The sequence below is a fragment of the Hyalella azteca genome, unplaced genomic scaffold, assembly GCF_000764305.2.
Source record: "Hyalella azteca isolate HAZT.00-mixed unplaced genomic scaffold, Hazt_2.0.2 contig16640, whole genome shotgun sequence".
Classification (NCBI taxonomy): Eukaryota; Metazoa; Arthropoda; class Malacostraca; order Amphipoda; family Hyalellidae; genus Hyalella; species Hyalella azteca.
In genome coordinates, this window is record NW_025946454.1 from 367,793 (window position 1) to 391,460 (window position 23,668).

At 39.3% G+C, this 23,668-nt stretch overlaps 2 protein-coding genes across 2 annotated transcripts; one reads left to right on the forward strand and one right to left on the reverse strand.

Annotated features, from left to right (window-relative positions):
- Positions 1–11,861, forward strand: LOC108669828 (uncharacterized threonine-rich GPI-anchored glycoprotein PJ4664.02-like). Its single transcript, XM_047884966.1, has 16 exons — positions 1–233; positions 480–535; positions 1,123–1,223; positions 1,777–1,872; positions 2,382–2,430; positions 3,070–3,176; positions 3,539–3,657; positions 3,957–4,101; positions 4,649–4,717; positions 4,959–6,942; positions 7,247–7,640; positions 8,150–8,320; positions 9,203–9,392; positions 10,038–10,151; positions 10,739–10,951; positions 11,061–11,861. Exons 1-16 carry the CDS (start codon positions 153–155, stop codon positions 11,108–11,110), a joined length of 3,939 nt encoding a protein of 1,312 aa, XP_047740922.1. The 5' UTR covers positions 1–152; the 3' UTR covers positions 11,111–11,861.
- LOC108669829 (facilitated trehalose transporter Tret1-2 homolog) lies at positions 11,711–23,244 on the reverse strand. Its single transcript, XM_018157246.2, has 11 exons — positions 23,237–23,244; positions 21,905–22,173; positions 18,266–18,577; positions 17,884–18,012; positions 16,562–16,768; positions 16,115–16,311; positions 15,851–15,907; positions 14,154–14,247; positions 13,595–13,732; positions 12,603–12,706; positions 11,711–12,057 (listed from the first exon to the last, which is right to left on the reverse strand). Exons 1-11 carry the CDS (start codon positions 23,242–23,244, stop codon positions 11,869–11,871), a joined length of 1,704 nt encoding a protein of 567 aa, XP_018012735.2. The 3' UTR covers positions 11,711–11,868.
- Between the last annotated feature and the right edge of the window lie 424 nt (positions 23,245–23,668).

Here is a 23,668-nt window from a genome sequence, read left to right on the forward strand (position 1 = left end):
CCCTGTTGCAACACGTTTCAGTGCGCGCAAATTTTCGAATGATTTTTGAATAATACTAGACATCATTGACTTGGAATTTTCATTTTTAACCAGATAGCAACCATAACAACCTTTCCTACTGTGAATATTACGTGAACCGTAAATAAAAGATTATGGATTCACCTTGTCACGGAGGAAAATCCAGCAATGAAAAAGATTCCAAAATCGATTCAGAACGTCCTGTCAAACGAAAAGTAAGTTTTATGTTATATAAGTCATAACGGTCGTTAGAATAGGAGCATTGAAAATGTAACTAAGAAGAAATCAATATGTTTGATGGATTTGTAAATCTTTAAAATCAGAGGTAATCTGATTGCATGACATGATGACAGTGATGGATACTAATATAGTAATTTAGGTTAAATCAAATGATGTAATGTTCAGCCTCGGATAATAAGCTCATACCTATATATTCTAACATACTTTTGTGTGTCTTGCAGATGCCTGTTGTTGGCGATTTCAAAGTTCTCAAACCTATCAGTCGAGGTGCTTTTGGGTAAGGAATTTTATTGCAGAAGAAATATATTTTGTTTTAGAATGGAAAAAATGCATTTCGTTACAGAATAGGTAGCTATTAAGTACCTATTTAAACAAAATTTGAATAGGCCTAGGCCGCCTTGTTTTATTGTTATTTTGAAAATTCAATTGCACCGCAGTCGCCACACATGAATCGTAACTCACAAGGCCGTAACAAAAGTACCATCAATGGAACTTGAAAGATCACAGAAATAGAGTGTTGCCACTTGCCAGCCAGGCAGCTTCTGATAGAAATAATATATTTTTTATAAATATATAACCAGGATTGTTTATTAAGATCTCAATTCACATGTGTTGATAGAACCTTGTGGTATAAAATATTGAAAATCATCAAAACAATAGGCCTATTCTAACTTCTAAGCTAGTTAGATCTGAAACTGGCCTCACAAGTCACAAACAAAAACAAAAACTGATCAAATATTCAACTATTGATTAGATTTATGATAGCCAGTGTTAATATTTTTATATCATTTATTCGTTATTAATGCCTAGTTAAGCTACTTTGTTGTATGGAAATTCATTGTCATATTATTTGCCTCCCCAAAGGACTGTGTACATTGGCCACAGGAGAGACAATCCAGATCGCCTGTATGCAATCAAAGTGGTCAAGAAGTCTGATATCATCCACAAAAACATGGTTCATCAGAGTAAGTTTAATTTAGAAGGAAGAATAATTAATGGAATTCTGATGAATGTATATTTTGAAAGTGATGGAACAATCTCTTTCATTATGAAGTTTTGCAAATTGATTGATTGACCTGGTTTTTTTTTGTAATTGTAGGTTGAATCATTATTTTATGATATAGGTAGTTCAATCTTCAAGATAATAAATATTCCTTTTCAATTATGATATTTGCAGCTTGAAGTTGAAGCCTTGAAGGAAAGATCTTGTTTGATGAACCCCCCTTATCCCTGAGTTTGAAAGCAATGGTTTTTATCATTTCTTCATAATGTTGCTTAATGAACAAAGCATCTAAGTAACTAGACTTACTGGACCATTACTTATACTTATAAGTTACCAGAAGAACTACAAGAGCATCATCCTTATTAGTTGCTAGAAATAACTTATTATGTTGGACAAATTTGCTGCTCCCATCAACTCTTCCCACACCTTTGAATGCATAGCTTCTTTTTAATTATACTTCTTTACCCATAATTTCTTGCGGAAATCATATATATAAACTTCTATTTTCTGTGCAGTGATCACAGAAAGAGATGCATTGGCACACATCAGAAGTCCATTCTGTGTGCAGCTCTACTATTCTCTTCAAGACGCAACCAGAGTCTTCCTTGTGAGTGTTCATCTCAAAATTGCCTCAAATTGATTTCCCATTGTTATCTCAACTGTCTGTGATTAATTATGAAGAAAATCATATTTTCATTAAGTTAAATTTTTGTCTACTTGGCTAATTGCTGCCCTTTTACAATTAAATATTTTCAGTTGGGTAATGAGTAAAAATAAAACAATATTAGCCAATAGTCGTAAATTCTATTTATATAACTACAATTGACCTTTTTTCCTCATTTTTCTCTGATTCAATTATTGTTGTCATTTTGAACAAGTTTTTTCAAATATTCCTTGACTTGATTTGGTACAAAAAAAAAAAAAAGAATAAAAGTTCTTCAATGAAAAAAATCACCTGGTCATGTTAATTACCACGTGGTAAAAAGATACTACTTTGAAAGTTCTTCAATGAAAAAAAAATCACCTGGTCATGTTAATTACCACGTGGTAAAAACATACTACTTTGAAAGTTCTTCAATGAAAAAAATCACCTNGCACTTGCTCTTGATTACCTGCGCAGGTGGAACCACGGCTCTACCACTAGCACTTGCTCTTGATTACCTGCACAGGTGGAACCACGGCTCTACCACTAGCACTTGCTCTTGATTACCTGCACAGGTGGGGCCTCGGCTCTACCACTAGCATTTGCTCTTGACTAACCGCATATGTGAGGCTTTTGACTTGACCATTACCAACTGAACCTTTTCTGAAGTGGCCAAAGTATCATTTTGTTGCCATTCTTTAATCATCAATATTGAGGCCAGTAGTGTAAATCAACATTCTCAATGCTTAATAATAGTTCATAAATTAGGGAAATCAAACCACCACGATAGTTAAAAATTTGCCAATATTAGGCCGGGCAGATCTTGCATGACTCAAGTGCATCACCAATTCTACATGCAATTATTATCTTGAACACTTGTCAGCAAAGTTGGCAAATATTGCAGCATATTGAAAAGACTTGTTAGTTTTGGATTTTTAATTGAAAAGAATTACTTTCTATAATAATGATATCCAATGCCAAAGAATTATGTTCTTCCTTTCAGATAAATTTGTATGTTCTATTAATTGTATAATTATGTTGTTGTTAAGCATAACCCATTCCATAACCCAAAATAAGATCGTTTAAAATTGGTAAATTCTTAGATAATCTTGTTACGAAGTTAAATCGCGACTTCAATCTCTTGAACCCAAGCCTTGTTTCCCAGACACGGTATTGTGCATCGTGATGTCAAGCCTGACAACCTCCTCCTGGACAACAAAGGACATTTGAAGCTCACAGATTTTGGCTTGAGCAAAATTATCCTTGCCAGTGGTATGTGCTTCTGAACATTAATTCTTGGAATAAATTGATTCTTTCCAAATCATCGTAAAGGCTGTTGATAATTTTTCAAAAAGAGTTTTTAAATTTTGATAATTTATGATGTATGAATTAATTTAGGAATTTATGCTTTATGAATCAAAAAGAAACTTTTTTATTTTTTACAAAAATCATCAAAGTTTTCACTTTCTTACTGTGATTTCTCATCATCGCTGCCTGTAATTTAATTCCTCAGGATTCCTGATTTTATTAAAATGCTAAGCAGCAGAAGCCATTAACTTCGTCTATACCTTATTGTTTGTGTGGTATACCAGCAATTTTTGTTTGTTCTAATGCTTAATCATGACATTGTACAGAGGAGCAGCTGGAAAAGTTGACAAACTTCACCCCAAACCCCGCATCTCGGGGCGCCAACGCTGCCCGCTACGCTAGAACCCCCGGCCAGATCCTCTCCCTCACCTCCCATCTCTCCTTCGTCAGTACTCCTCATTATATTAAAGCAACACTAAGAAAGACTCAGTTATTATCAAATTATGAAATTTAAACATTTTCATAACAAGGAATATAAACTACCGAAATTTAAAGGATCTGATTTATTAGTAAATTAAAGTGGTTGATCTCATACAAATAGTAATTGATTAATTTACTTCATGTTGCATATATGCCGCAATCTAATGTTGCTGCCAGCTGGCGCACTAAATGATTAACTGCCATACTCTTATTTCATTATAGCAAAGTTAGCAGTTCTCGGGCCATAAGAATTTATTTGTGCAGAACTCGACCGTCACCAGTCCAGCGTTGACGACGCCGGGCTCGGAGCGTCACACGACCGTCCTCGCCGCTCGCCAGGCTGGCTCTGCAGACGCAACTTCAGCAGACAACCTCACGGCGACACCGCTCACAGCGATACACGACAAAGGTGTGCTCTTCTCTAACTATATTTTGCCGCAAATTAAACGTATATATAATTTTACCTCAAAAGCGCATCCGCGTCACCAGATGTCAAAGTTTACCTGAAAAAGATGATAAGCTTTCAAATTTTATCTGATCAGTTCATCTTCAGTTTATTGGGCATAGAGTTATTATATCACTCAGTTTCCATCTGAAAATTTATCTGCCAGATCATTCAATTCAGTGCCAAATTTTTTAGAATTTTTTTAATTTTGATATTGTGGCATTGACATCTGAGGATTCTACAATATTTCCTCTAAGCCCGCATGGACAAAAATTTATAATATCCTGTGACGCCAGTAATGACGTCAGCTGGAGTTAGCAAAATCCACTAACCTAACCTCATTGAACCAATGTAAACTAAAAAAAACATGTATTTTTTTGCCAGCTATTATAGGAGAAATACTAGAAAGTCTGAAAAAGTTCTAGTCTAATAACTTTGAACACAGATCTGTCATGGATGTATATTCTATTTTCCTTTACCATGAATGCTCAGCTGTCTTCTATTGTTGCAGATAAAACTCTTGTGAAGCGTCACGTCTTTTCAGCGGTTTCTGAGTCTGTTGACGCCATTTCTTCTCGAGGTAGCAATTGGGAGAAATATCTCTTCTGCAATTCATTTTCATACTCAAATCTCTGTTTTTTTGTGTGCTTGCTTTTAATTGCTGCTTTTAAAGATTTTGAATTCTTGTTTCTCTATTGTAATTAATTTATTACTTCTGGTACCACAAATAGCTTTGAGATTTATTGTTTTTTTTGTTAGTATGAAAATCATTTAATTAATTTTTCCTTCTATTTATCATGGAATTCATGCCCTTCACCTAGAAACACCCACATCGTTCGAAGGCTCAGTGCTGCGTGCGTCGCAGTCCTTGGCGATGACTCAGCGCCGTGCAGCTCTGGACCTCGGCGAGAGTCCCGTGACGGCAGCAGCCCAAGAAACTCGCCCTCAGCACCAGGGCTCGCTCCTTAACGCGTCCTGCCACACAGCAGCAAGCAACGTCCGAGACCTCATCTGTGGAGACGCCAGCAGCACGCTCTGTGACACTCTCATGGAGTCAGAAGTGTCGTGTGTCGCTACTGAGGACGCGCAAGTGCTCAGTGACGGCAAGAAACACTTAGAAATAGTTGATATAACCAAAGAGGACAGAAAAGTTTCCTGTGAAGCCAAAGAAAATGTTGACCCTTGCAACGAATCTTCAATTATGAGCCGACAAAATGACTTTTCCAATGAACATTCATCTGAGCCCTCGACAGTCGTAAATGTTTGGGATCCAACAAGAAATGTGTTTGATTTTACAGAGCCAAACAATGTGATGTGCGTTGACATTCGTAATTCTCCAGTACAAAATGATGAATCCACCGAAACCTCTGCTGCAGACGCACCAAAACCGCCATCAGAGGACGCTTCAAAAACCGGTAGTTCTCCCGATAAGTCGGACGATTTTGAGTGTCCTGCAACTAATTCCACAGCCGTTGATGATGCCGAACCATGCCCAGGTTTTGTGCCCTCAAAAATACATCCACGTTTGCGAGTTCTATCGCGACTGACCGACAACGTATCACCGGTGGGCCGAGCCTTCCATGCAAATGTTGATATTAGTTCAGGTATTACGACGAGCTCGCCGATCTTGCAGAACAAGTTTTTGCAGAAGCTTCGTGATGGTGGCTTAAAAACAAGCTCTCCGATACCCAGTCAGACTCTTGCAGAAAGCAGCACTCCGCTGTCTTGCTCGGTAGCCTCTCACAAGACTGGTGATAGCGGTATTGTTGTGTCTGCAATTGAAGGCAATCATAATTTCAACTCAAACCTATTCAAGGACATCTCGACCATCGAGAAGAGAGAAGAATCTAACGTCAGTTTGATGATGGAGCAAGAAAATCATCCTGCGGTCGCCCAATGCATTGGTAGTGAATGTCTTTCCTTGGAGCAAGATAATAGACAGAATCACCCAGATAGGACCAAAGAATTTTTGGAGAACCAGTGCGACGGTCAGAATTCTGGAATTTCGCCTGAAAAGGCAGTTGAAGCCGAAGCCTCTAAGGATGTTTTTAAAACCCCATGTATTGTTATCCGAGGGCGTAAGCGCTGCATTTCAACCAATAATAATCAAAGTAAGTGCTTTCCTCCGGCTAAAAAAGCGAATTGTGTACTTTTTGATGCTCAGACACAAGTTCTTAGTGACGCATCTCATGCCCAAAACTTTCCAAACAGTTCTTCGAAGTTAACACCGCGCTCGGAAGAAAATTCAACCAACTTGCTCAAATGTGATCCTATGATGGAGGGTTTGAAAGAAAGTAAAATTCAGCCCTCGCATATTTCGCCCGCTCAAACTGGCCTAACGGGCGTATTTAGTGCGGCAAACCTTGATACATCGTCCAACTCGTCAAGAAATGTGAAGCTTGACTGTGAACCTACGATCTCAGGCTGCGTTAGCATAGAGCAACAAACACTAGACTCTTCGTCTAATAATATTTCCTCTGACTTGATGAAGGCTACTGAGACTATCAATTCTCTATCAACTCCTGCTGTTGAAACTGGAAATACTTCTCAGACTCCCGTGAACCAAAGCAAAATGATGCCAATGAATGTGACGCCCATGGAAGGAAGCGGCAAGGAAGATGATCAAATGCAATGTGATGATCTGAACGCGTTACTACATTCACTTACGCCACAGGGGCGTGCCGAAGAACGGACTCACAGTCTCGATGATGGTTCGGGCGCGCTGAAATGTTCAGCGAGTTTAGAGTCTTGCGATGCCACGAGTCCTGTGGCGAGACCGCTTCGTTTTGGGAGAGTCAGGTCATGGTGAGATCATAGTTTAATTGTGACTTGAAAATAGTAATAATGAAAATAGTAATACATTTTTTTAAATAGATCATCTTAGATTAAGGAAATTGGTGTTCATGTGCACAATAGTGATATTGTTTAAAATTTTATTTTGAACCCAATATGCAGGTATTGATCTTTCATAATAATCTCGCAAATGTCAAGCTTTATCTTGCAATTTCTCTATTTTATTTTGAGCTTAGATTTACTTCGGCTGTCAAATCACGAGGTGAATTTATAATCTAAGGTAGTTGTTCAAGTCTAAACTGTCACTCTATTTCAGGAGCAAACTTCTCAGTCAAGAAGAAGACGAGCCAAAGATCAAGCATTGCTTCAGCGAGCCAAAAACCACGAAGCCAACTGCGGCATTCCGCCTTCGGGAGGCGGAGCTTTATCCTTCGCTAGCTATTACGAGCAACTCTGCCGGGGCGGCATTTGCCTCAAATCCAAACGTGCCTTCTTCAGGTACCGGAGGATCTACACAAGCCGCTGCATCAGAAAATGTAGAGGATGTGCCCGTTGGGCAGAGATTTAATACGGGATCTATTGTTGATGGGGAGTGCACCACTGCCGTCCCCGCGACCGCGTCCGACGACGAAGTATTCTTTGCCGATACAGAGGCCGCAAATGTGACGCGGGTGTCCCGCAAGTCCATCGCTGCTCTTGCAGACAAAGAAGTTCGTTGCCTACCAATGTGACTACATTTTATCAATTTAACATAGTTTTCTCTAAGTGTAATAATCATAGATGTTGAAATAGTTTTCTAAGTGTATTAATTGCATGTCGTGTGCTTTTATAAGTATCGCTTCTATTTCGGATCACATAATTTTTCATACTGTTGATCTCCAGTTTTATTTCTCAAACTATCTTGGAATGTGCATATCAATAGGCTTTAATAAGTTACTAATACCGAAACGAAATCGTAACTTTCAGTTATAATTCTGAACACTATTCCCTTGAATGTTCGGTCCTGAAAATGGATGCGATCTGCTGTGTATTTAAATAGTTTTTAATCACACGAATATAAAATTTTTGTTAATTGCACTACGAGATATACAAATCAAGCCTAAATGTATCAGAAATGCATAGACAAAAAGTCATTTCCTTTCAGTTTAGCTGAGCTTGTTTGCTTGAATTTATTGCTTGTAATCATTGGTTTATTCCTACTGAGAGTAATTGTGTACAGGTGGTGCGCTGGTACAGTGAGAGCGATCTGCCTCTGGACGTGACTTGCGTGAACAGCTCCCACGTGCACGTCTCTGGAACGACGTGTGATGTCACCGCCGTCAACACCAGCACCGCCGCCACCTCCGTCATCTCACAGCCCTTCCACAGCTTCCACACTCCTGCCAGAAATGTTAGGGTCGCCCTAAGTTTTGTTAAACTCCTAAAATAACTCCCCTGATAATATTGTTTACATGCACATTCACTGCTAGTGAATGATATCTACCACCACCAAAAAAAAGCATCTCAGTTCCAATTCCTTCCTTCCGAGCACCTTCCGCTGCTATCATACAACCTGAAATATAATCAGATCAGAAACAATCAGAAATAAAGTTTTTGTCCATATTTCTTCGCTCCCGAGTAAGCTTTCTATCACCACTTAGTCCGTGTCTTCCAGTTTCCATGTTCCTGCCAGAATTCTTCACAGTCTTGCTATCATCTTCAGTAATTACGGCCTTAAATTGTCTATTGAGCGAGACTCGGTTACTTCGTGCGTTCCACACGCTGCTTTCACAGTTTATTCCACGGCTTCTATGCTCCCAATGCAAGTGCTAGCCTTCCTTTCCTTAGCCTTAACTCCTGAAAAATTAAAATTAAGCGCAAATGTGGTCTCGTTCCTGAGTTTGTCTATTTTCTTACATACGTGCAGCGTCTTTATTTTGGAAATGGGTTCTTAGTTCCTGTTATTATTCATGATTCTTGCAATTGAGTTGGTGAGACATACGTATGTTTCTGGAAGATCTCATTTAATTTTAATAACTTTTGTCTTCATTTTAATGTCTGCCATCAAGCCATTTGTAGTATTGTATGCCACTCGAGCCCTAAAGCTCTTCAAGCAGTGTTGCACAAATTTGATCAGACACTCGTTCAAATGTACTGTGAAGTTTACATTTCTGGGTTCAGCGATATTTCGCACTAATGCATTATTCATTTTGTTACAGATTATGAACTCAGTTGTAATAAATATTAAAATTTGCAATCTCGCCGACGTTGATGTGTATTACGATGTCTTCAGGTGAGCTGTACGGACCTGCATCGAACGCCGCCATGCCTTGCTGGAGGCCCCACGCCCCGCCGGCCCCCCAAGAGCGTCAGGAGAGGCAGGGCTCCTCAAGACATCCCTCCTGGGGAGATCAAACCTGAAGACCGCATCTTAGGCACTCCTGACTACCTCGCTCCTGAGATCCTCCTCAGGCTGGCACATGGTGCTTAAATTTGTGACAAAACTAATCAATTAATCGGCACACAAAGTTAGTAATTTCGAAAAATTAATTTCGATGTTCAATTTGCCGAAATTCAATTAATATCAAAATAAATCCCTGAAAAGTGGATTTGCTATTCTTTCGTTACACGTTATTCACATTATACAAGCATTCGACTCGCGACGAATCATCCATACATTCCATGCCTATTGCTGACCAGCTGCAGTGAATTGTTCAGTTAGATTTCTCAGTGTAAAATCATTTAATGTTTAGTTGGACAAGAGCTGCGAACCTGCACTTGAAAGCTTCAATATTAATGTTACACGTGCAGTTTACGCGATCGAAGTTTGCACTGTAGTACAAAAGCTGTCACTAGTGCTTTTATTTTAATAAAGTTTTTGTTCGCCTGGAATCACCACAAAATTCATAGATTATTTTTGTCCAGTTACGTATTTCTTGAAATCGCTTGCAGAACAAATTACGATCGTCATGACTACTCGTTGCTTTGTTGTTAATGTTTCAAGTATTTCTCTAATATTTTAAAAAAGTGATAATCTCGCCTCATAACAACGAAAGCGTAACCTGAATACTTGGTTTCGGTTATTCAAATCTAGACGCTGGATTTGACATTGATAACTGTTTACACAGGCCCCAAAGTGGACTGGTGGGCTGTTGGAGTTTGCCTGTTTGAATTCCTGACGGGTTTACCGCCCTTCAACGACGAAAACCCAAAGCTAATCTTCCACAACATCCTCAACAGAGGTCAGGGTTTTTTGACCTTTCTAATTTAGCGATATTCGTTTCTGTACTCGACGTATCTTGTATAATCTACCTGTTAATACTTGCATAGGTACATTTTTTTCCTCGTATATACTTTTAAACTCAAACCATTAAAGATTTGCAATCACATTAGCTATGAATTGCTGTAGAGCTTCCTCCCAAACCTTCATCGTGAGAAGTTGGTGTTAACATCGGTCAATCATTGACCATGTATTGACTGTCCCATATTCCTTCCTCAAGTGGACTCGTAGTGAAATATTTGATGTAATTTCAGGACAACGTTGATTCAAATCAATAACAACTTCCTAACGGGAATTTGCTGTGACAACGTAGATAGTGTATCTACATAACCTCATCCTAGCGTAAAAGTATTGTCACTTTGTGCTTATGTCTATGTCAGCGCTACGGTATGTACACTTTACTTAAAATTCATAACTATTGAATACTTTTTTGCGACATTGAATTGTTAATGTTTACGACGACGTTGTAATTTGTATGATTAACTAACTAGTTTATATCTTCTCAACGTAACAATAGTAACAGCAAATTTTAATGTTGATTTGCTACAGACATCATGTGGCCGAGTGACCACGAGAGCTTGTCACCAGAAGCCATGCACGCCATAGACCGCCTGCTGGCATATGAGCCTCAGCAGCGCGCCACGCTCGAGGACCTCAAGAAGATGTCCCTCTTCAGCCACATCTCGTGGCACAACCTCCACGAGCAACCCGCGCCCTTTGTGCCCCAAGTAGAAAATGCCCTCGACACTTTCTACTTCTCTGGTAAGTGTGCCACAGTCAATGAATATTTTAGTAGTATATAAGTTTTAACTCTTCACCCTGTTTCCATTTTTAATTTTTGTCGTATAGTTGACTTTGTTTATCTCTACAGCTCGCAATGCCGCTCAAGACTTGGACGTTGCAGCGATGGAGGAGTTTTAGCTCTTCTGCCACAACGCCTCGATTTGCCTATGAATATTTCACTGCGTAGACTCCTTTTAAGCGCTTGTAGAACTATTTTAGTGCCCACATCTTGTCTCTGAAGTACAATATATTCTATTTTCATCTGACTAATTTTCAATTTATTGCTCACATCTGGGTTAATGCGTTTGTGCTCCATTTTGGGCCCGCATCGACCATTTGTTATGAAGCACTACGGGTGGGGACCTAAGAAGCTAACAGCTTTTTTTGTAACTAGAAATTATTTTATTAAATTTTTGTGTTAAAGTTCTATCATTATCTGTACGCGTTATTGTGCTGTATTGTGTCAGCAGCACTTTCTGCTTTGTTGAAACAGTTTTAATTCATATGAATTCGTTCCTGATTCGTTCAAAAATTCGTAAACATTTCTATGTGATCATCAACGTTGTTTTATATTGAAGTTTGTGGATCTGATTTTCCAAATCAATGAACTAGTACGGAAATGTGCCAGGCTGATATGAAGCTCTCTTCTTATAAACGTATTTATCAAAATTCAAAGAAGTTAGTGGATATGATCGCAGCTAAAAAGCTAAAAATTGGTTTTTACTTCAGTTTGAATGCGTTTATCTATGTAAAGGAATGTGAAATGTAGGTCAACTGTGTTTTTATTCTCCATTAACATCGAAAAATTCATTTTATTCTCTTGCTAATTATGCTCGTACCATACACTCGATATTATGAGGGCATTTCAGAGTAAAATTGTTCTTTTGTCTATCTTTTCAAATAACCTGCCGTTTTATTTGCGGTTTCCTCATCTTGAGCATCGGTGGCTTTTTTTCGCTGAACATGTCGGTTATTTCTTGCATCGGTTTGCCCTTGGTTTCTCTGACGACGAAGAGCGAAAAGAGAAATCCCACTAAGCAGACTCCTCCACAACCGAAGTACACGCCGCTGTCACCGATGCTGTTCTGCAACGAAAAAAAAAACAGTTCAGTGTCAACATCCTAATTTTTGATGAGCTGTTGTGAAATCTTTTTCGTATGACACTTCTCAAAAATTTATACTTGAAACTCCGAGTTTTAGAAAATGTTATACATATTAGACCTTGGTCTTAAAATTCACCCGATGTGTCATTCGTTGATGGGCAAAATTCGTAATAATAATAGCGATTTCAGCGTTTATTAGGCCATAGGCCTGTCGCCGATTCTTAACATCGCCGAACATCCACAGCTTGTTGCGATCTCGAACTCACAACTCACTGATTCAAATTCTGCTGTGCTTAACCGCCCGGCCTCCTGTACGATTCTGACCAGAAACTGGCGCACAGAGCTGGGATCGAACCCGCGCCTCTCTGCTCCAATCTTGGTACTCTGAACTGTAACCACTGGGCCACCCTGCCCTGTAACCACTGGGCACTTGTGACCTCAAACCCAGACGCACCAGACTTAAGAGTTTGTAGTCCGTGAGCTTGGTGAAGCCACCTGGACATTTCATGCGAGATCGCAGTACTAACCCTGAGTGGCCTGAAGATGAGAGTGGTTGTGAAGCTATGCAGCCACAGCGACACCGTGGCTACACTGGCTGCTGCTTCCCGAACCTCCAACGGGAAAACCTCGCCTGAGTGACAATGATTCCCTTGGCTTCAAAATTATCATGAAATTTTATTCAAATAAATTTAAGGTAGGTTTGGATTTTATACCTGTGATTGGATACTCTACGCCACACATTTAAGAGTGTAACCTGCGTATCATTTTACAGGTTACCATCCTCTGTTGGTGAAGATTGTAAATGAGACTCGAGTATTTAGTAAGAAAATGCAAAAAAGTTGCACTACGTTCCCTATCTAAACTTACGTGATGTAAACTAAGATACTATATCTTATCTATTTATTAAATAGGGTAAGAGTTTACAATGTCAATGCAATTAGTAAAGCTAAAGGTGCTTATACACGGGGCTAGTAGTTGCGAATATTGGTTGCGTCTACTACAGTTTTGCAGGCTGAGAGCCTATAGCCCTATACACGAGTATACGTAGTGTTGTCGGTACACTGCGGCGGACTGCGCTCGCGTCAGTGCGACGTTGGGAGTTGTCGAGTGAGGGTGTGCACTGTGGAGTCATGCGAGAGCAAGACAGCAGTGCGTGCTACAGTGGGCGTGAGAGAGCGACGCAACTATGCTCGGTATGACGGCCGGGCGGCTACTGAGCGCAATAGAATAGACTGCTTCAAAACAACTCTAGTTGTCTTGTCTTGCCTGCAATGAACCAGCTAGTTGCCTCTGAACACGTCAGGCATCACACATTTTTGTAGCCTGGCCTAGTAGACGCAACCAATATACGCAACTAATAATTGTTGCGTAAATTAATTACACTATAAATAATTGAATAACAGTACTATTAGTCGATCAATTCCCCAGTGCGGATTTCACCTATCCTACCGAGGTTTGCTGGAACGCAACACCCACAATAGGTGAGGGATTACTGTATCTGGTAAATTCAGGCTCTCACCGAGCATCACACAAGGGACTGGACCAAAGCCGATACTGAAGAAGATGACATAGACGACAAGGGACGCTAGCGGCAGCCACCACAGGAAAGTCACATCCCGAGCCTGTTCCAATCGCTGGAAGTATGTGCCAATGCCGACTGCAAGCGCCACGTGGCGGAGAGAAACGCCAACCAATCATTCGATCATAATATTATGGGTTTCTTAAATATACATATGCATGAGTAAGGTATAGTGCAAAGGTATTGCTTAATTTCGCACATACACGCGGGATAATAATTAACGGACAGCTTGCCGTCGATCGCTTGGCATTAGGTGCGATTAGTATGTTATTGAAATTTCACGAGAAACATCACTCAATGTAGAACTTGATCAAAAGCCTATTATAGTTGCATTCTCAATTAAAAAGTCTTTGACAATATTAATAATAGTTACTCGAGTTGTTATTTACATACACCTTTTATTACTCTGAAGTTGTTCATCATCAAGTATTCAATTACGATCGATAATTTAGTATAGTATTGTCCCACAAAAGATTCTACGCGTGGTATCATGACTCACAGAGGGCGGTTGCCATGACAACAGATGATGCCAGCAATAAGGTCTTGCGCCCCAGCCTGTCCATGAGTAGCCCTCCTGCTGCAGTGGCCAACACCTAGACGAGTCGCACACGAGTACAGTGAACAGGGAAGACATTGGTGTTCTCAAATGAATACGTTTTAAATATTCAAGCACTCGCAATCCCATAAAAATTACGCGTACTTACGATTTCCCAATCAGAGTGATATATTCATGCCCAATTCTCTCTTGTACCTCACTATCCAGAAGTCTCCTACACTCATCATCTTCATTATATCTTTCTCTTTCATATGGATTAAATACATATTACGCTCCACAATTAGTAGTTGCTCCGATCATTCGAACATTGGGAAATCTTATATCCTCCGGTTCAACTTGCACGACATTGGCCCGTATGCTAAATAGGGCACTAGCACTACGAAGTAGCACTATGCACTACGAAGTGTCCTGTTGGTATGCTAAATGCGTCACAGACACTAAGCACTTCGAAGTAGCTCTACAATGTTTAGTGTCGCTTAGTGTCGCACTACTGATTCGTATGCAGAAAGACTTTGAAATGCTACTTCGCTATTAGAGTACTTCATAGTGCCGCACTACGCTATGAGTCTATTGAAGAATGGTAGTTAAGTGTTCAAATAGTTAATTATTCCCTAATTAATTCTCATTCTTTGCAGAAGATTGATGTAAAATGTCTAATTGTGATGGTATATAATGGTACTATTGAAAATTGTAATGGTGAGCTGAAATTCGCAATGCGTCTGCGCACCTTTCCCATCATATATTCAAAGGCCACGCTTCCCAAAGACATCGAACAAAAGAGAGAAGCATGGAAAGTTCTTGCAGAAGAATTCAAAATGGCTCTAGAAAAAAAAATTCAAAACATGGTATCAAAAACAAGAAAAGTATTTTCTACTTCTACGCTGTTCATCTGTTTCGCCAAGGAAAATGTCAGCCATAAGAATAACATAAGAATAACATGTTTTTCACTGAAGCGGTACACTTTTTTATATTCATGGCATGTAGTTCCTGAGGTTTTTGCGCGATGATGCCTTTGCTGTAAGCCAAACAGATCCATAGCTGACGAAGTAAACAAGGTTAAATATACCGTAGTGTCGTCGTGAAGTGAGGTGTGTAGGACACTTCAGATTTTTGTAATGCGCGTTATGCTTTTGGCCCTATTTAGCATACCAACCGTAGTGTTCCATGCCGCACTATGGCTTGTAGTGCGTGGTGCTACTTCATAGTGCTAGTGCCCTATTTAGCATGCCAACCGTAGTGTTCCATGTCGCACTATAGTAGGCACTACGGCTTGTAGTGCGTAGTGCTACTTCGAAGTGCTAGTGCCCTATTTAGCATACGGGCCAGTCTCTCAGCTTTTCACTCTAATGTCTGGTATGATAACCTCCTCCAGTTTTGGTAATGCCACTAATGGTTGTAAAAATTTCATCATGAATTCCGAGTGATTGGAATCAAGGCTCATATTTTGGTAAACCAATGTGTAACTTTTCTTCTCTATTTCGAAGAGTCTTCTGCTGATGTTCAGTTATTTTTTGCTAAATTAAACTGAGTAAATTGCAAAAAATTACTGCTCGGGCAAGATGTTTCCGTCAGACAAATAATTTGACGGTAAATGAACTCAAAACGTCTTCGCTTTATTGAAAAATGCTTATGTGTCTTGCCTGCATGCCGGAGATAAACATGATCGACGCATCTTCCGACATTTCCACTTGAGCGCTCTGCGAAGTAAAAAATATTTTTTAAGAGATACAGCTACTTTCAAGATTGGCACGGGGCTAATTCGATATGAAAAACTTTTGCTAAATTTCAAATTATCTCTTAGCGGGTAATGAAATATAGATTATAATAGAATTCTGTGTATGTATAACATCATGCACTATTCTAAACGAATGCTTGAGATTTGTGTACATCAGTGATATTCTGACCTCCAATATCGTAAAGAGGTTGAAGAAAACTGCACTGATGCCTGAGTACTGCTGGAAAAACATGAGTCCAAGGGTTATGATGAGGGGTGTGAGGACAGGCCGAGCAGTCATGTCTGTCCACGTCACGTGACTTACTTTGGCCTCCTCCGCTGATCGACGCAGGGCTACCAACTCATCCGTGATATCGTACTTATCACCTGCGTCAATAAAGACACTCCCTTGAAGCTTACATGCAATGCACTCTGGATTGTAGATTGTAACCATGGTTGATTCTGTCTCAAGACATAAAGCTGAATTCCAACTAAAAATCTCATCTGAGTGATCACATATGCAATTCAGTCAAATTTCACTGCATTAGAGTCGAAAAAATGTTGTCTCAAATGTTTTCTTGGATATTTTATAAGAAACATCTCTCGCAATAATTCTCTTTGGGATGTTTGAAAATACCTCTAAAATGCTGAAGGGACTTCTTGGCATCCTGCCGGCGTCCTTTAAGTAAGAGGAATGTGGGTGACTCCTTCTGCAGCAGCATGAGGGCGACGAAGACAAGTGCTGGGACGAGTGAAACAAATGCTAGCGAGTTCCAGCACATCACCGACCCCAAGGAAAGTACGTACAGACCTCCAGCCACCAACGTTACTTCAAACCAGGAGCCTGCCGAGCAACAAGGCCAGGGTGACCCAGTGGTTACAGTTCAGCTGATTTTTAAAATTAGAGCCGTGAGTTGAAAGGTTCGATCTTAGCTACCTGCGACTCTTCTGGTCAAATCAGCCTGTTAGCCGGGCGATCAAATACAACATAATTAAAGAAGTGAGTTGCGTGTTCGAGACCCGCAGTAGGGTGTGAATATTCTGCGATGTTCAGAATCGGCGACAGGTCTAATGACCTATTCAATGCTGACTGCGCTATTCTATGCTATAATATACTATACTTACCATCAGCCACATTCGGGAAGAGAGCGAGTAGAAAGTGGAACGATAACCGTGTAAATCAAAATTACCTCTGAAATAAGTAATTATATTTTCACTTAAATTATCACGAAAGGAAACGACAACCTAGCTAGCAATGATTCAGAGAGACAAGGTCGTGAATCATTTCATTAATAAATTCTACAAACGCACCGTAAAACTTTAAATTTAGATCAAGTTCAACATACCCTTAATATGAATTTTTCAGAAGCCAATCAATAGCAGCCCTGTTTGTCTTTGACGACCAACGTAAGCTCGTTACGTCTGTGGACTAGCGTATTCACCTGTGATGCAAATGTTCTTTACTTTCATCATGTTGGACGTTGAAACTATTAATTTTATCATTTTCATTGGTGCACGATATAACTTGCTAATGTATCAAACCTGCTACTGACAAGTATCGAGTGACTAATAGATTTATTATCAGCGCAACTCTCTAGCTGTACAGCTGTGGGCCGTGTCCACACGAGGCAAGGATGTCTCACATGTGGACACATGAACATCGAAGTATCATGAAGAAAAAACCTGGCTCGTGTTTATCCAGCTGGACAAACTAGAGGCTGACGAAAACATGGAGCTTATATTTTAATACGACCAGATGAAAAACCACGGGTGGTGTTAACTATTTATTTCGGTTATCTTGATACCACCTGATGCGGAACCACGGATGGTGTTATATATTTAGTTTGGTTATCTTAATGCCACCCGATGCCAAACCATGGGGGGTGTTATCTATTTATTTCGGTTATCTTAATACCACCTGATGAGAAACCGAAATAAAATTTAGTTAAGAGTCCTCACCCAGAAATCCCTTGATCTCAGGTGAAGCAATTTCCCCCACGTAAGTCGGCACGGCGATCGACACCAGTCCGCAGCCAACGCCAGTCAATATTCGTCCGCATAATAGCAGAAGAAACACCGGCCCGAAACCTGCAGTAAAAAAGTAACCCACTTATATCTTTAGAGCTTATTACGTTTTAAGTGATATTTGTATTATGTCTAAATACGTACGAACAATTTCCGGGAATTAATCAGATTAGCTATCAGATTGGCTTAGCAGATTACCACGTCAGCCAAAGTCGTAAGCAGCAATCATTAATGGACGATCCACAATTGTTTATGTAATAAGTCAGCTGATATAAGATTCTTCCTTTCAAGCCAACTAGTTATGTCAAATATTCACCTATGAGTCCCCAACCCAGAACGAAAGGCACCGCTGAGAACAACATGGTGCCTCGTCGCCCCCATTTGTTCATGAGATATCCTCCACTTAAAGACCCTATTAGAGCTCCGATGTTCACGGACGAACTGAACGTCGCCAGCTGCATGTCACTGAGCTCAGGATGGCCTGGTACAACGCAGTGCCAGTCGTGAGCCCTCTGCCCTCGGAGAGTAGCGAGGGCAGGGGAGGAGAAACTGAGGGTAGCGCCCAGGGCCAAGCTGCCTACTGCCGCCGAGGCTGTGGCCAGGTACTGCTGCAGGTGGAAAGGCTGAGCTGGTGCCGATGTAACCGTGCATTCCTAAGGAATTTTTGCAAGCATCAGAACAAACACTCTAGTGAAAACGGAAGTTCAATGCTGTACTATGGTTATTATAAGAAATGCATGAAACGCTAAATTTGATGCATTTTTTATTTCTCGAAATTTTTATTTGTAGCACATTAGTGAAAAGAGCCAAGTTTATGAGGCATGAAGTCATAAGTGAACAGGAAATGAAAATAAAATTAAAGATTTTTGAGGTTTTATGTAAAGGCCAAATTTTCAAAGAGTGCGTTCATTATGTTTTGCTTTGAAGTTGAAAATCTGCGACTCCATTATAATGTTGCTCCTAAAAGAGAAGTTGGTAACCTTGATCTTCTCGAAGCTTCAGAATGAAATTTCGGCCCGTTTAACTTTATTGCTAAAGATTATATACAAATAAAGCGATATCCCTTACAATGTACCAGCGCGAGATCTAATATGAGAAATTATTTAAGCAAATTCATCGATAGACTTAAGATTTAGTAATTCTGTACGCAACACGAATAATTGATGGTTTTTGAAAAAAAACGACGCTTTGAGCATTCTACTTTATGTAGGGTCGTAGCAGTCTACGTTATTTCGAGTTGTGGCAGTTAACGTTATTTAATGTGTAGCATTCTATGTTATTTTGAGTTTTAGCAGTCCATGTCATTTCGAGCTGTAGCAGTCTACGACATTTCGAGCGTTGAAGTCTACTACAGTTAGAGCCGTAGCAGTTTACGTCATTTCGAGCTGCAGCAGTCTACGACATTTCGAGCGGTAGCAATCTACGACATTTTACATTAAAATCACATATGAAAACGTGCAGGTCAATAAGATAATCCCTAACTATCTAATAGGTTATAGCTCTGTCAGTCGGCAAAACTCATACAACTTGAAAGCTTTTCAAATAACTTGCCCTTTCAATAAGAAGGACTCTAAATTTCTTGGCGATTTTAAAATTTCCAGTCCAATCTCCTTTTTTGAACTCCTTATGAAAATTGCATTAATTATTAGAAGTTTTCATTAATTATAAGTTTTCACTAATGGTTACTGAGTTGATAACAGACCTGCTGATCGAGAAGCTCGTGGTGTTCCATGACGTATGGAGTTGAAATGAAGAATGTCAAATCCCAGTTAATTTTCTGTTACCAAATTTATCCTGTTGTTCACCCGTTCCAATGGTGTAACTTTGTATATTGTGGATTATGAATTTTATTCTTAGAAACACTTGCTTGTTTCACAACAATCACTCGACGCCAACAGTTAAGCGAGTAATTCTAAACTCATACGGTATGTTCATTAATACAATATTCTTATTTACACAATTATGCCTGTTGTTCAGTCGTTCAAAATGTGAAATTTTGCATAATTTTAAATTTTTTTCCTATTTCGAGCGAATTTCAATGTTGCACAACGATCACTCGACACCAACAGTCGAGGAACACTCTCCAACGCACCGACACCTGTGCACCGCTCGCTGGTAATGGAGACTGGCGAGCTATGCCGCACTCTGTACTCTCTCTACCATGTTATCTACTATTGCATTATCTGTAAAAGTAATGAGTTGATGTTATAAGACATCCATGTGGTTTCATACGGTAGATTTAATGAAGTTGATTAAACTGTAACAATTATTGTACAGTCATGAGTAGATTCAGCCGTCAAAGACTGGCATTTCAATTGCATAAAGTTAACGTTGCGTATAACAAAAAATTGGGAGATAGAGTTAACGACACTACATATTGGTCTGAGTGCCGGAGTCTGCATGACTGCAGCTGAAGGCTGTCTGCCTAAGACTGAGACTCTGCTGGGACTGACTAACAGTGCGCTTTCTCAGCTTATATACGCGGTGACCCACGAGTAGTGACGTCACAGAAGGTGACGTAATAGTCAGTAATGACATCACAACCCTTTCTCAGCTTATATACGCGGTGACCCACGAGTAGTGACGTCACAGAAGGTGACGTAATAGTCAGTAATGACATCACAACCTGACAAATATATGTTTGTGTTTCGATTCACCATCTCATACTTCAGTGATTTTTTATCCTATGCCTGTAGAGTTCAGCCGAAAGGATGCATATTTTATCTAGGACGTGGCATGTCCTATCTGTTAACAAAATTTTAAGTGAAAAGTTTGTGAAAAAGTGTCTGATTTTCCCGAAAGTTCGGAAACCGGATGAACCAATGTCATTAAATCGTTCATTTAATATTATAGCCAACAGCTATTCATCTGTTCTGTTGACGTAGAAAATGCATACTCTTCCTCAGATTGTTTGCATACATGTCGGTTTATCTCATGAGTTTTTTAAGTAACTTTGAGAAAGTAACGAGTAAAGAGTTTGCAATCTTTAAGTAACTTTGAGAAACCTGTGGAAAGATTGCAAACTCTTGTCTGTAACAGACTACAGACAAGACTATGTAAATCACATTTATTATTAACTATAGATTTTTGTACCAATGATTTTTTAATTAATATTATTTTTTAGAGTGTTGTTTTATGCTTGCACCCCAGAATGCAGCGCATCAAACGTGAACCACATGTACGCTCAGCAAGAAGAGTAACGCTCGTAGAAATAAAACTCAGTTGGAAATTAATTGTATATTATCAAGATTATCGATGATAAGATCTTAAATTTTGAATGATATAAGAATTTCTTCTCAACTCCAGTGCACTTGGAGAAGTGATGGTACTGAATTAATTAATATCTTTAACACGATCGTTCCTTTCCACAAACTTCATTTGGTCTTTAATAGGAAATAAAAAATGAGACACAAAGCGCGCTTACATAAAGGGTCGCCAAAGAACTAACAGGAACTACCACCCTCAATGAAAAATTAAAGTTGAATGGAGACCATTACTTCTTTTAACATTGCGGGAAGAGTTGTACAGATTGCAGTTAAATGCTGTACTGTATCGACTGTATTATATCAAATCGACAGTATTCTGACATTCTGTAACAGTAATGCTGATTGCGCTGAGTTTCAACACACCAGCAAACAGCACAACCTAGAACAACAGTCAATTCAAAATACAGCAGTTCAACAGCATCAACACACGGCCGATATTCAGGGACGAACTACAATACAAGGACAACAAGTTATACAATTCATACATAGAACAAGTGGGACGGGCGTTACTTAAAACTAAAATAATAAGCGGATGTATAAAGATTTGAATTATTCCTCGCCATCGTCATCATCTTCGTCGTCTTCGTTATCTTCGTCGTCCTCATCATCCGCGTTATCTTCATCATCATCGTCGGCATTATCTTCATCATCATCATCATCGTCAGCATTATCTTCATCATCATCACCACCATCCTCGTCATCTTCATCGTCAGTATTATCCTCATCATCATCGCCATCTTCATCATCCTCGTCATCTCCATCATTATCAGCATCTTCATCATCCTCATCATCGTCATCATCAGCGTTATCATCACCACCATCATCTTCATCGTCTTCATCGTCATCAGCATTGTCATCATCTTCATCATCCCCATCATCTTCACCATCCTCCCCGCCATCTCCATCATCATCGTCGTCATCCTCATCATCTTCACCATCATCATCTTCATCATTATCACTGAAAAATGAAGTGATATCAACAAGTTATCAAGACAACAATTAAGTATTCATATCAATTTAAATTCACTGCCAAACTCTCGATATATAATTATGGCTCAAAATCCGCCAAAGGATCAATAATACATTCATCTTCATACGCAATTCATCCTGGAACGGCACATTTCGTCCTTTCTTAATTCTCTCAACTAAATTTAATCCCTGTAAATAAGTTGAACGATTTATATATCTTCAAAACCATAGAAATAACAATTTGTGGGCTCGCACCGCAGTCAGACACGAAAGGTTCACATAAATCTAGCAAAACCCTTTTGAGTGTGTCTATATTAGTCTATTTACTAAAGTTTTGAAAAGTTTTATTAAGTTTTGAAAAAAATATTAGTTTGTTCCGCTATTGCGGCAGAAATTATGCTACATTTTAAGTTTACGCCACAATTCAGAGCCGCCTGACAGAGAGTTAAAGTTCTCCAAAGAGGCCAAAAAAAAGCAATAAATTATTGGTTTTGCATTAAAATCCAAAAATTGTTCGGTTAATTCTTTAATGCCTATAAGTCCAATAATAATAAACTATAGATCCCTAGATTAAACCATGATTTAATAATGGAGGTCGGAGTGAAGAAGAGTGTATATTAAGACTCAGATGTATATTAGACCTCCTGATTTTCTCATACATTAAATGAATTGGGAACAAACACTATAGTACATTAAACTATTTTATTTCCTCATCCTTGCAATTGAGTTGGAGTAAACACTAGTTTAAATTAAGGCATTTAGCTGCACTATTTGAACGTGTAGAGGTAAATAGTAACTCCAAATGCAGCTTTAATCTCTGCCGAATGTCTACGGTAGCTTATGGCTTACAGGTTGGATTGCGTGAAAAAGTTTATCGTGACACGCAACTTCAATTGCAAAAAATCGCCGAGTGTTGTTCAAAAAGTGATTTTCGAGTAATTTTCCTTAGAAAATTTTTTCACGACATGGGCAACTGTATAAGGGTATATACTACTCACAATGTACGGCTAGGACAATAATTCTGGAAACTGAAGAAACATAAAAGTTTTTACTCACTCATCCTGGTTATCATCATCTTGGTTATCATCATCATCATCATCGTCGTCATCATCTTCATCTTCATCACCCTCGAACATGTCCCATGCCGAGGTGCGTGCGAACAGCACCATCAGGCCCAGGAGCAGCGCTAGCAACGTTCTGCAACATCACAACGTCTCAGAATTGTTCTTCCTTAAATCAATGTCATCAGCTAGTGGATTAGTATAAACTTCAGAATATTTATACAATAATAATAAGAACATTTTATTCAGAATGATGGTGACAGATGCACCTAATCCGTTTCCATTACAAAGGTTGTTGGTAATAGATACATAATTGCAATTAGGCTAAGACAGATTGGCATGCTCAACTATAATGACGAATTTAAGGATTTAAATTTATTACAAAACGAGAATTGTGAATGCTTACATCACAATTCGATGAGT